The 13824-nt window shown below is 44.0% G+C and overlaps 1 protein-coding gene across 1 annotated transcript in view; it reads left to right on the top strand.

Annotated features, from left to right (window-relative positions):
• Nucleotides 1-487: 487 nt before the first annotated feature.
• HIBADH (3-hydroxyisobutyrate dehydrogenase) overlaps nt 488-13824 on the top strand; it is a 118465-nt gene continuing 105128 nt past the window's right edge. Inside the window, exons 1-2 of the mRNA XM_049782002.1 lie at nt 488-639; nt 7387-7547. Of these exons, the coding sequence (XP_049637959.1) occupies nt 573-639; nt 7387-7547 (228 nt within the window). The 5' untranslated portion in view covers nt 488-572. The remainder of the gene's footprint in view (nt 640-7386; nt 7548-13824) is intronic.

Genomic DNA, 13824 nt, shown 5'->3' with positions numbered 1-13824 from the left:
AAAAGAAAAATAAAAAGAAAATTCAACTGTATTCATGGGCCACTTGTGATTATTTCTTTAATGAACATAGAGTAAAAAAAAGACTGGGAATTTCTGCTCTCGCCTAGAAAAAATTCGCAACAGCTGCCTAGAGTCCCAGTTTTGTCCTTGCCAGGAAGGAGGCAAGGCGCAAGCATTCACAGGTTTGGAGTGGGGCCAGGGCTCAAGGAGGTAGGTGGTAGTGAGTGACAGCCACCGCCTCCCACACGCCCTCCGCCGCTCCGGGTAAACACGGAGGCTCCAGCCCGCAGCCACTATCTCGGGGAGGAGCCAGAGAGCTAATAGATTTCACAAAGGCCTCCTATTGGTGGGCCCGAGGATCGGGAATTCTGATTGGCTATCTCAGGCGTCCATCACAGGCTCTTGGGGCCCGGAGGTGAGACGAACCGCCAATTGCCCCGCCCCTCGCCCCAGTGCGCGTGCGCGCGCTGCACGCCGCCACCGCGTCCTCCTGGTCCGCGGGCCTCTGGGTTTCTATCACTGGGCGAACCCGGAGCGGCGAGGTCAACGCTGGGAGGCGGGGCGGGGGCAGCATGGCAGCCTCCTTGTGGTTCCGAGGAGCCGCCTCCGGCCTCCGCAGCCGCTGGAGCCTTGCAGTCGGTAAGGACCCCGCGCCTTGTCCCGCGACGCGTGCTCCGATAGGGGCTTCAATCCCCCACCAGCTCGACCCCGGGCCTGGTCCCTTCTGCTGCACCGGCTTGCTTCCTGCCCTCAACACAGACGAATAGGGCAGCTTCAGTGGCCTTTGGGGGGCCTAGGAAGGGGGTGTTGTTTGAGTCGGAGCATGCTTCTCGGAGGTAGGGGCCTGAGCAGGTGACCCGTGGCATTGCTCTGCTGTGACTTGACCTGTCAGTGCTCCTGTTGGATGGCCTGCTGTTGCACCATCTTGATGCCCCAAGTTGATGCATCTCCCAGGAGTTTGGACACACTAGTGGAGAAGTCAGTCCAGCTGAGTTTTAAGTCACTAGCTCGCAGGGCCTGGCCTTCTTCCGAGCAAAAAAGCCCTATTAGCCTTTGAAGCTTGCTTTTTTTTTTAACCAAATTATCTATCCAAACCACTTTCAGTGGCCACAGCCTAATCTATGCTGCGGTGCCTCTCCTGCCACGATTTGGGAAGAGGCAGATTTTATATGTCCACAGAGCGCTCTCTCTCTCTCTCTCTCTCTCTCTCTCTCTTCCCCCCCCCTTTCTTTTTTTCTTTTTTTCCAACATGAGCTAGAGCCCTTGTCTCCCATCCCGGTTCCTCTCTTTCCCCAGTGTCAGTGATTCAGGGTATTTTAAGGTATTAGATCCAGGGTATATAAAGGTATTAGAAAGTAGATCTGAGACCTCTCTACTGTGCACAACTTCCTACAGTACACAGATTTATTCTAAGAGGAATGAATTGGTTTGTTGGGATCATTGCCATTGTCTCTCTTGGGAAAGTTGGAGAGTCTTGGAACATCATATTCAGAGTTTTCTTTTCTTAAGGCCCCTCTGATCTTCTTTGGGAGTGACGAGGTGGTGGGGGGAGAGATAAAAGAAAACCTAGCAGATCAGTAACTGAGTTAGCAAGTGCCTAAACCCTCCTTAAACATGACCTAAGCAGAAACATGCTTTTTTCTCCCCTCTGGCTTTAAGACAGGTATGTGAAGCTACAAGACATATGTGATACAGAATCACAAGATATAAACCATAGGATCTGCCAGCCCGAGTGTAAATATTTGAGATACATGATTGAGCTACCAAAAATATGGATTAGTTGCTTTCTGACAGTTTTTACATGCTTTTTGCCATGGCCCCGTATACTTTGTATATGAACATGCAATTCTTTGGCTTGAGCTTAGTGGAGAAAGATAGATGAATGGATAGTGGGTTATTTTTAATTCAGAAAATATTTTTGGGCAACTCTAGGCAATGCTCATTCAAAAGACGACCTAGGAGCTGGAGTGATAGCACAGTGGGTAGACTGTTTGCCTTGCACGCAGCCAACTCAGGTTTGATCCTTGGCATCCTATATGATCCTGTGAGCCTGGCAGGAGTGATTTCTGAGTGCAGAGCCAGGAGTAACCCCTGAGCTCAGCCAGGTGTGTCTCCCAAACAAACAAAAAAACAAAAGATGACCTAAATGCCAAGAGTGGTTTTATTGTGTATGAAATGAACTTTTCCCTTTTTTTACCCCTTTTTTTTTACAGTTTTCTGCAGTGAGCATGAGTTACTTTGATTAGTAAAAAGTAAAAGTGTTGAAAGCTAACCATTACCAGTGATTGCATTTTGAATTTTTAAAATTTGTTTTAGGTCTCACACACACCTGGCTGTGCTCAGGGTTTCCTACTCTGGTTCAGTGCTCAGGGAACATATGTGGTGCTGGGGAATGACAACAGAGTTTGGCATGTGGAAGGTAAACTCCTTAATTGCCACACTACCTTTCTGACACAGTTACTATATTTTATGTTGACTTCACATTATCAAAATAAGGCTAACTTTCATGTCCTACTGGAGAAAGAATGGATAATCTATAAAAAGTCAACATTTTTGTGTAGTATTAATTTATTTTTAGCTGAAGGCAGAGTATACCTTGTGAGGCTTAGGGGTGCCAAGGATCAGACCCAAGGCTTCTGCATGCAAAGCATGTACTCCAGCCTTTGAACTACCTCCCAGCATGTTATATAATTGCTTTACCAGTTAACCAATGTCACCTTTCTCTGAGGATTTTCTGCCAGCTTGGTTTTGAACTCTAGTCTATTTTTTTTTTTTAACACACTATTGTGTGTGATTAATTTTTTTTTTGTTTTTGTTTTGTTTTGTTTTTGGGCCACATCCGGCAGTGCTCAGGGGTTACTCCTGGCTGTCTGCTCAGAAATAGCTCCTGGCAGGTATGGGGGACTATATGGGACACCGAGATTCGAACCAACCACCTTAGGTCCTGGATCGGCTGCTTGCAAGGCAAACGCCGCTGTGCTATCTCTCTGGGCCCTGTGTGTGATTAATTTTTAAGAAAAGATTTGTTGGAGAATTTGTTGGAGAATTCTTCAGGTGGTAATGACTTCACTGTAGTCTTGAATTTCTGCTACTTTGGAAATAAATTTTAACTAGTATACTCCTCATGCTTCTCTTAAATAAAAGCTGTATTTACTCATGCAGGGCACTCCTATATCTTTTACTTCTTTTTTTTTTTTTTTTTTTTTTGTGGTTTTTGGGTCACACCCGGCAGTGCTCAGGGGTTACTCCTGGCTCCATGCTCAGAAATTGCTCCTGGCAGGCACGGGGGACCATATGGGACGCTGGGATTCGAACCGATGACCTCTTGCATGAAAGGCAAACGCCTTACCTCCATGCTATCTCTCCAGCCCCTATCTTTTACTTCTTACAAGACAGAAAAGAAGGACTTTTCTTCCAGTGCTGACTTAGTGTTAGTGAAAGGACCATTCCTTGGTTGAAGGTTTGTTCTCCTTTTTGCTGTGTCCTGTGATGTTGGAAGGGGATAAGGAATTCTCTATTCCTTCTGTAATAAGGGCAGTTCCATTACTAAGATGTTCCCTTGTCCAGACCCAGTTATCTACTAAAAACTCCCAAATCAGATATTCCATAGTGGGGGTTATCTATCTATGGTGTGGAGGATGAAGGCATTGATAAATTCAGTTTGTGGCACTCCCTCTTGCTTACAAAGATCCTTCACATTGTTTTGCGTGCTTCTTAGCCCTCTACATTATAATTTCATGTGTTCTTTGGTTCTCAATTATTACTATGTTTTTTTGTTTGTTTGTTTTTTGTGCATCCTTTTGGAATAATAAAGGGCAATGTGATAGGGTAGGAATGAAGATTTAGAGGCCAGAGTAATAGCTTTGAGGTGCTTGTGCCTTACATAAGGCTTACCTGGGTTTGCCCTCTGCTATTTACGTATGGTTTAATCCCTATCAGAAATGACCCCTGAGCACAGAGTAGGAGTAAGACTAGTGATTAGTGTGTAGTTAGGTATGGTCAAGGGCAGGAAAAAAGTAAAAGAAGAATGTAGAATCAGATTGATTGGATTTGAAGCTTTATTATAGGTTAGTTTACATAAAAATATCTTGCACATTTTATTTAAATCCAGCTGAGCACCAGATGCTCAGATGAAAGAGGTCATGATTTCAATGTCTAGCATTTAGCTCAATGTCTAGCAAGTCATAAAATTGCTTCAGATATCAGCTATTCTTCATTTTTTTTCTTGCTTTTCCTTATTTGATACCACAGGATTCTTTTTTTCATAAAAGTTCTCTTCTTTCCTACCTTCCTTTGCATTTGAAGTCTTGCTCATCCTGGAATACTGAGGTTAAATGACTTCAGGATCTCAACCAGATGAATTCTTTTTTGTTTGTTTAGTTATTGGGCCATAACTGGCAGTGCTAGGGCTAAGGGGACCATATGTGATACCATGGATTGAACCCATGTCAACCACGTGTAAGGCAAGTGCCCTACCTGCTATTATACTATTGCTCTGGCCCCAGATTTTTTTTTATTAAAAAATACTCTATCTTAAACTTTTTTGAATTGATGCTCATAAATAGGAGTTGGAAACTGTGTGGTTTAAACACACTTGACAGTACTCAGGGACTAGTTCAGGGATTTCTTCTGGTAACATCAGGAATTGAGTCTAGGCCTCCTGCATGCAACACATGTACACAGCCCTTTGAGCCCTCTCCTCTTCTTTATTTAAGCTCCTTGTTTTGAGTTTTGTAGCTTGCAGGAAGCAAGGACTCTTATTTGAGCAGCATCTAGCACAGTAGATATTTATGAAAGTCGCTTCATGGTTGTCAGATGTGAATGGCCTTTGCCATGTTTGTTAAATGTTTGACCTTGGGTGAGTTGCCTGTTAAGTTGGCTCTTTAAGTTTCTCTCTAAGATTAACATAGTTGTAGATAGCATAGAGTAGATAGCATTATTAGTTATTAGCAAAATTTACTCTTACCAAATATATTTCTCATTCTATTAAATATCAAAATTAAATTTAGTGAGAATAAACCATTTACGGATTAAACCCTTGTGAACCAGAAAGTCAGACACAGAACTATTTTAGGTAGAAGGTAGTATTCCAGAAGGTAATATTAAACATATTAGAGTCATTAAAAGGAATTAAATGTGCTCATAACTAGCGATCTTTATATCTTACCCATTAAGACTTCTAAACACTTTCTTTTAGGCTTTCTCATTGCTTTTAGACTAAAATTGAGGAAGAGCAGGAATCCCTCAGCTGGAAGCATCTGAAACTTAAAAGTGGGTATGCTTCATTTGTGTACCACACAGATTGGAGTCTGAAAGGAAAAGGAGAAGATGAAATTGGACAAGGAAAGTTATTGCCATAGGTAGTGAGGATTTTTAAGGGTTGGGATCTTAGCTTGCTTTTGCTTACCTCTGTCCTAGTAGTACTTTATACAATAAATATTTGTTGAGTGGGGCTCCAGATCTAGAAATGAAGGATTATTGGTATCCTTTTCTTTTTTTTTTTTTTTTTTTTACTGGTTATACAAAAGACTTTGCTTTGAATTACAAGCCCCAAGGTGATTTCAGAATGTGTGTGGTGGGAGATGGGGCAGACACAGTTTTTAAGAGCTTTTGTTCCCCCCAGAGAGGGACTTTTCTCTTGAAAGTGCAGGAATTGTTGGGCCATTGTCCTGTACCACTAGTACCTTTGTCATTTAAAACCCGCTGGGGGCCAGAGAGATAGCATGGAGGTAAGGCGTTTGCCTTTCATGCAGGAGGTCATCGGTTCGAATCCCGGCGCCCCATATGGTCCCCTGTGCCTGCCAGGAGCAATTTCTGAGCCTGGAGCCAGGAATAACCCCTGAGCACTGCCGGGTGTGACCAAAAAAAAAAAAATGATAATAATAAAAAAAAAATCCGCTGAAGGATTCCTCTATTCTTTCTCCTAGGATGATTTGTATAAAAAGTGACCTTTTTGTTTTTGTTTTTGGGTCACACACAATGGTGCTCAGATCACTTCTGGCTTTTTGACCCTAAATGTAATTTTTTTGGAGTTTAATATTTTGTTAAGATTATTGTTTATAGACTGGAATGATGGCTCAGTGGACTGTATGCTGGATGCCTGGGTTTGAGCTTAAGAACTGCCAAGAATGACTGCTGAGCACAGAGCTAGGAGTACCCCCTCAGTACCTCCAGGTGTTTTATGTTGAGAAGGATGGTTTTTATAAATATGGAGGTGGAAAGGTAAAGAGTTTTCTGTTCTATTTAGGATAAGTTTTATGGAATGCTTTCATTTTTTTTTTTGTTGTTTTGTTTTTGGGCCACACCCGGCGGTGCTCAGGGGTTACTCCTGGCTGTCTGCTCAGAAATAGCTCCTGGCAGGCACGGGGGACCATATGGGACACCGGGATTCAAACCAACCACCTTTGGTCCTAGATTGGCAGCTTGCAAGGCAAACGCTGCTGTGCTATCTCTCCGGGCCCGAATGCTTTCATTTTTTAAAAAATATCTGTTAAAGGGGCTGGAGAGATAGCACAGCTGTAGGGAGTTTGCCTTGCATGCAGCTGATCCAGGACAGACGATGGTTCGAATCCCAGCATTCCATATGGTCGTCCCAGCCTGCCAGGAGCGTTTTCTGAGTGCAGAGCCAGGAGTGACCCCTGAGCATCGCCGGGTGTGACCCAAAAAACAAAACAAAACAAAACGAAACAACAACAAAAAATAATAATTAGAAGTTGTATATCCTTGCTATCTTTAAATGGATCTGCCTGCATCCATGTTTGATCCTCAGCACCCTGAGGAATTAAATGTGATTAGAATAAAACCAGCTCTTGTTTATTTTGGGAATGCTCAGAATGCCTGGGGACATGTCTGGTGTTATTCAGTTAACTGGTGGTGGTTCACTATGAGGGCCCAAGGATATGGTACTCCTTGGGCTTTGCAAGTACCGACAGTGCTCTAGGATCGTGTGGCACCAGGGATTCAACTCTTTCTCCTGTTCTGTTGTCCTGGCCTTAAAATCAGCCTTTTAATGAGGCATGCCCTAAAATCTATCCCTGGCACCCAGATAAAGAAGTAGATAAAACTAATCTTTAAAAAGTTTTTTTTTTTTTTGTTTGTTTGTTTTTGGGCCACACCTGGCAGTGCTCAGGGGTCACTCCTGGCTGTCTGCTCAGAAATAGCTCCTGGCAGGCACGGGGGACCATATGGGACACTGGGATTCGAACCAGCCACCTTTGGTCCTGGATCGCCTGCTTACAAGGCAAATGCCGCTGTGCTATCTCTCCGGGCCCAAGAAGTTTTTAAATAGAAAAAATTTTAGCTAGTATGTGACTTATTAATATTCAATGAATATTTGCAAGAGAAACAATGTTACCTTCTCCGTTTAAAGTAATGTATTGAAATCAGTGTGTTCTAGGTCAATGGCCTCTAAGACTCCAGTTGGATTCATTGGACTAGGCAACATGGGAAACCCAATGGCAAAAAATCTCATGAAACATGGCTACCCGCTCATTATTTATGATGTGTTCCCTGATGCATGCAAAGACTTTCAGGATGCAGGTGAACAGGTAAAGGCCTTTTCTTGAAAATTGTTTAAGAATGGATAAGAATGTTTAAGAATGGATAATTGTTTAATAATGGATAGCTGTTCTCTTAATTGATACTTAGACATGTGGAGATACAATCCTACTTTAATTTTAATATTACTTGGGTGTATTTTTAATGAAAACTTGAAGCTTTTATTCAGCAAGTACATGTTCAGCCAAGATGTGCGTTATCTACTAGTAAGGGTAGCTGAGCTGATCTACAGCAGGTGAGTGAACAGTTCCCAGGTTGGGTCGGCAGAAGGCTGTGCTGTGGCTCCATATCACATTTTTTTAAATAGTAACCATTGATTCTATTGTTAAAGAAGAGGGTTGGTAGAAATGGCTGCCCATATTAAAGTTTGTCTTTTAAAATAGGCTAGAACTAGAAAGCGATGTCTGAATCCTTAACTTAGTAACTTCCCAGTTACTAATACTGTCCTCCTGGGGACAGATTTACCTCAACTGGTTTTCTCATGTGACAACAGGAATGATGACAAACTGCATCAGTAGGTTATGAACTCAAAGAAAGGGGATATATGTGAATGTGCTTTGCAAATATTGTCAGCAGTTTTGTGAGCAGTTTGGGGTGAATGGATGATGACTTTAAGAAATGGATTTTATCTATAGATTATGATTTTCTGTCTCCCATTTTTATTGTGGTACCATGATTGACAGTACTCTTAATGCCATGCCCACTGCCAGAACATCCTCTTTCCTCCATTAATGTCCCCCAAATACCTCTCAGGCCCTCTCATCCCACATGCACTTAATTCTGGTCCTCAAACTATGGCCCGCGGGCCACATATTGTATTTATTCCCATTTTATTTCTTCACTTCTAAATAAGATATTCGGTGTGCATAGAAATTTGTTCAGAATTTTTGTTTTTACTATAATCTGGCCCTCCAACAGTCTGAAGGACAGTGAACTGGCCCCCTGTTTAAAAAGTTTGAGGACCCCTGCTAGACCAATTCTTTCCTCCTGTTGCCTTTGACCATTTGTTACTCCCTTAGTTCGTTTAGTTTTTTTTTTTTTTTTCCCAGAGATTTTTTTTTTTTTTTAGAGCCTGGTAGTACAGCAAATAAGACACGTGTCTTGCATGTGGCTGACTTGAATTCCATCCCTGACTTCCCACCTGGCCTTCAGAGAATGTCTGAGTACAGAGCCAAAAGTAATTCTTTGATTCAGAAATCCTTACATGATTACATATAGATGTATAAACCCTGAACATTCTGATTGTGGCCCCAAAACCATACAATTCTGCTCATGAGAATTCCCTACATAGGAATCTATAGATACTGAAAGTAAATTGTTTATTGGGTCTTACCAGCTAATACATGTGGAATTTCTTCTTGAGGTGATGAAAGAGTCTAACATTAGGATGTTTTACAGATCTATGACATTAAAAAACACTAGACAGGACTCAGAGACATGGTACAAGGGTTTAGGCATTTGCTTTACATTTGGCTGGCCTTACACCCCCAAGAATTACTAGGTGAGCCCTTGAAAACACCCAGGTGTGGTCTACCCCCAACTTCCAGGTGTGGTCTGCCCTCTAACTCCCAGATGTGGTCTGCCCCCTAACCCCTGAGCACCAAGGGGTATGGCCTAAGAAAAAAAATAGGCTAGAGTGTTAGTAGAGAGCTTGCCTTGCATGCTGTCAACCCTGACTCTACCCAGTACCACATATGATCCCTTTAGCCCACCAGAAATAATACCTAAGTAGAAAGCCAATAATAAGCCCTAAGCATTGCTGGGTGTGGCCCAAAAGCTAAGAAAAAATATTTTGGCAGATAGTAGAAGAATAAATGGAGTTTATATAGACTGAAAATGGGGACAAAGGGACAATTTCTTTAAAAAATAAAAGCCCCTTTTTACATTTGTCTCCAGTTTCTAGAGATCTCTACCTACAGCAGGGGTTGAACACCTACCATTGTGCCTAAAAGTCTGTGGGTTGAATTAGTTGTGGAAAATATTGGATACTTCACAGGTGACAAGACTTACTTTCTAAGGAAGTTTCTATTAAAATGTAATTGGGGTGCCAGATCGATAGCACAGTGGTAGGTTGTTTGCCTAGCATGGGGCTGACCCAGGATGATTCGGATTCTATCCTAGGCATCCCATATGGTTCCCCAAGCTTGCCAGGAACAAGTTCTGAGTGCAGAGCCAGGAGTAACCCCTGAGTGCTGCCTGAGCGCTGCCCCAAAAACCAAAAAATAAAATGTGATTGGACACTAAGAAGGTTATTAAAGCAGGTTTGTGGGGTGTATGTGTTATGTGTGTTTGATGTGGGAAACTGGTGGCCAACTTCGGCTTTCCACAGGTGGTGATGCTGCTTCTGAGTAGCATCTTTGCCTCTGTAGTGTGTGAGTGTGTGTGTGTGTGTGTGTGTGTGTGTGTTTGTTTATTTGGAGTTTTAGTGGTGATGGATTTGCCTCTGTAGTGTGTGTTTGTGTATTTGGAGTTTTAGTGGTGATGGGTAACCCTGCCTGCATGTCAGGGAGACAACATGAGGTCTTATGGCACTTGGAGATCCCACCCTCCCCCCGGCAGTTTATGAAGAAGAGAAAAATTACCTGTAAAATAAAAATTCACGAGTTGTGAGACCACCCCACAGGGCTGTGTCCCCTCCCCCCCCCCCCTTATTTTGTATTTTTGGCCACACTGTTGGCGCTCAGGGATTCCACCTGGTTCTGTGCTCAGAAATTGCTCCTGGCTTGGGGAACTGTATGGGATGCTGGGGATTGAATCCATCATTCGTCGTCCGTCAACGATGTTCAAAGCAAGCGCCCTACTGCTATGCTACCGCTCTGGTCCCCACAAGCAATGTTTCTAATCCCTTAGGTGGACGGGTCTGAAGAAGCAGGGTAGCTGTGAAGAAATAATAAGCCAAGCCAGGTAGGAGAGAGCCATAGAGCCAGACTGTACCTGGTGGTATCTCTGAGCACCAAGCCAAAATGGACCCCCCCCCCAACCCGTTTGATGCTCAGGGGTTACTCCTGGCTAAGAGCTCAGGAATTGCCCCTGGCTTGGGGGGACCAATGGGACGCTGGGGGGATCCAACCATGGGTCCTTCCTTGGCTAGCGCTTGTAAGACAGGCCTCCAAAATGGACTTTTCTTTATCATAACAATACTTATCCACCAGGACTGGGAAGGTCCAGAGTGAGACAAAAGAACTTATTCAGTGGCTTTTACATATCAAAGGAAGAAGTTTAAGGAAGGAAGAAGCTGGTGGAACACCTTTGTGGTTGATAGCTGGGTGGCATCTTACTATTAGGGATTTATCTTCTGACAGGATATTGCAGTGTAATTTTCTTATCTGCAAATGCAAATGAATAGTCTAAAATGCAAGTCCTGGAGATAAGATGACTACAATTCATAAATAGGAATGGGGGAGCTGGAGAGATAGCATGGAGGTAGGGTGTTTGCCTTGCATGTAGAAAGACCGTGGTTTGAATCCAGGCATCCCATATGGTCCCCCAAGCCTCATAGGAGCAATATCTGAGCGCTGCCAGGTGTGACTCCAAAAAAAACCAAACCAAAACAAAAAACAAAATAAAACCAAAGCAAAACAAAAATAAATAGGAATGAGAAGATTCTATGACAGACTCTTTACAGAATTTTCCCTTTTCCCTTTTCCCACCCTTCTTATGTGGCCATGTAGGTGGCTTGTTTTGTTCAGGGGCTATACCAAGTGCTCTTCAGGGCTTGCTCCACTTGGGAATCACTTCTGGTGGTACTATGGGGACCATATGGGATGCCAGAGATCCATCCCTGGTTCGTTGTGTGCAAGGCAGAGTTGGTGGCTTTTACCCTTCCCAGGTTAGCATTTTGCTGGGCTTCACACCTTTTTTTTTTTTTTTTTTTTTTTGGCTTTTGGTCACACCTGGTGGCGCTCAGGAGTTACTCCTGGCTCTGTGCTCAGAAGTCGCTCCTGGCAGGCTCAGGGGACCATATGTAATGCTGGGATTTGAACCCAGGTCCATCCTGTGTTGGCCTCATGCAAGGCAAAACACCTTACCGCTGTGCTATTGCTCTGGCCCCTCTTTAGACCTTTCTATTTGAGGTGCTGAGCTTATTGCCTCCAATTCTGGGCGGCGGGGCCCCACCACACAACAAGCCTGGAAGTCAAGTCAGTACTTTCCCCTCACTCTCTCCAGTTTCCACTCTCTCAGAGTTCCTCCAAGAATGATGAGAAAGGAAATAAAAGGTATAGGAATGTGAAACTGTGATATGTGTATATATATATACACATACATATTGTTTTTTTGGCCTCATCTGGTGACACTCAGTGATTACTTCTGGCTGTGCACTCAGAAATCGCTCTTGGCTTGGGGGACCATATGGGACACCAGGGGATTGAACCACTGTCCATCCTAGGCTGGTGTGCGCCACCGCTCCAGCCCCAGAATGCCAATATTTTTAATAGCTATGTTGAGTTTTAGAAAACATTTGGACAAAAGAGAAATGAGCTTTATTTTATGATGAAAAACCAAAAAGCAAGACTTGGGTGCGATGGAAAATGTTGAAATATGCAGTAGTGCAATGATGGGGTGAATAGTCAAAAAATGAGCATATTTAAATTGATTTTACTTTTTTGTTGTTGTTGTTTTGTTTTTGGGCCACACCCGGTGCTCAGGGGTTGCTCCTGGCTGTCTGCTCAGAAATAGCTCCTGGCAGGCACTGGGGGACCATATGGGACACCGGGATTCGAACCAACCACCTTAGGTCCTGGATTGGCTGCTTGCAAGGCAAACACCTCTGTGCTATCTCTCCGGGCCTGATTTTACTATTTTTTTGAAGGGGGAATTTGGGGGCCATTGATACTGGAAGGCTACTTGTGGCTCTGTGTTTTTTCTTACTTTTGTTTTTGTTTTTTGGGTCACACCCGTTTGATGCTCAGGGGTTACTCCTGGCTAAGTGCTCAGAAATTGCCCCTGGCTTCGGGGGACCACGGTCCTTCCTTGGCTAGCGCTTGCAAGGCAGACACCTTACCTCTAGCGCCACCTTGTCGGCCCCTGTGTTTTTTCTTAGGAATGCTGGGGCGAAGGTGTGGTGGAGTCTGGTGGCTGGGCCTTATATGGAGCTGGGATCGTACCAGGTTTGGCCACATGCAAGGCTAGTGCTATCTTTCTTGCCTTCACTTTTGCTTTTTTTTTTTTTTTTTTTTTTACATTTGGGCCATATCTGGCAGTGCTCAGGACTTACTCCTGTCCTAAAGGAGGTGGTCACAGATGCCTCGTGGACACTGGGACCATATGAATCTGGGTTGGCTACATGCAAGGCAGATACCCTACCTACTAAACTATTACTTGGGCCCAGGTTTCACAGTTGAACTATATTCACTCTTTCATCTAATTCATTTTCATACCAGCTGTTTGACAAGGCCCTGTGAGTGGGATTGGAACTCTCACAGTAAACTGAGCACATGTGGCCCTGCTTTGGAGACCCTCAGAGCATAGAGAGTGAGCAGCAGGGAATAGCTCCAGAACCCCACAAGGAGATATTTATGTATGTAGAAGGGATGGGCAGGCGGAAGAGGACTGCGGGGCTGTGAAAGCAGGAAAGCTCTGTGGACACAGCAGTGTTTGGTTTGGCTGGGGCATCAGCCTTGTGGTACATACAGAAAACCTGAGGAGGCAGAGAATGGGCTTTTCAGAAAAAGCACCGGGGTGTCAGAACCTGGCAGGTGTCTTCTGGCCATGGAAGAGTCACAACTCTGGTCTTGTTGGGTAATGGAGAGCCTAAAAGGGGCACTAACACTAGCTGACCATCGCTGCCATGGACTTGGAGCAGAGTAGGAGGGAGCATCCTGATTGGAAAACAGAATTATAGGATATTAAGAGATTTGGGCTGATGCCCTCTGTACAGATCTGGTGGGAGGGCTTTATAGAATTTCCCCCCCTTCCCCCTCTTTATAGAATTTTTTTTTTTTTTTTGGTTTTTGGGCCACACCCAGCGGTGCTCAGGGGTTACTCCTGGCTTTTTGCTCAGAAATAGATCCTGGCAGGCATGGGGGACCATATGGGACACCGCAATTCGAACCAACCACCTTTGGTCCTGGATCAGCTGCTTGCAAGGCAAACGCCGCTGTGCTATCTCTCCGGGCCCTATAGAATTTTTTTTAATGCATTTATTTTTGTATTGATGCTCAGGGCTTAATCCTGGCTCTGCACTTAGGGATTACTCCCAGTGGTACTCAGGGGACCATCCGGGATGCCAGGGATTGAACTTGAGTTAGCTGGGAGAAGGTAAGCGCC

Source organism: Suncus etruscus, chromosome 10 (assembly GCF_024139225.1).
Source record: "Suncus etruscus isolate mSunEtr1 chromosome 10, mSunEtr1.pri.cur, whole genome shotgun sequence".
Taxonomy (NCBI): Eukaryota; Metazoa; Chordata; class Mammalia; order Eulipotyphla; family Soricidae; genus Suncus; species Suncus etruscus.
The sequence above is the reverse complement of the archived record's forward strand: the minus strand, read 5'-3'. Positions and strand labels throughout refer to the sequence as shown.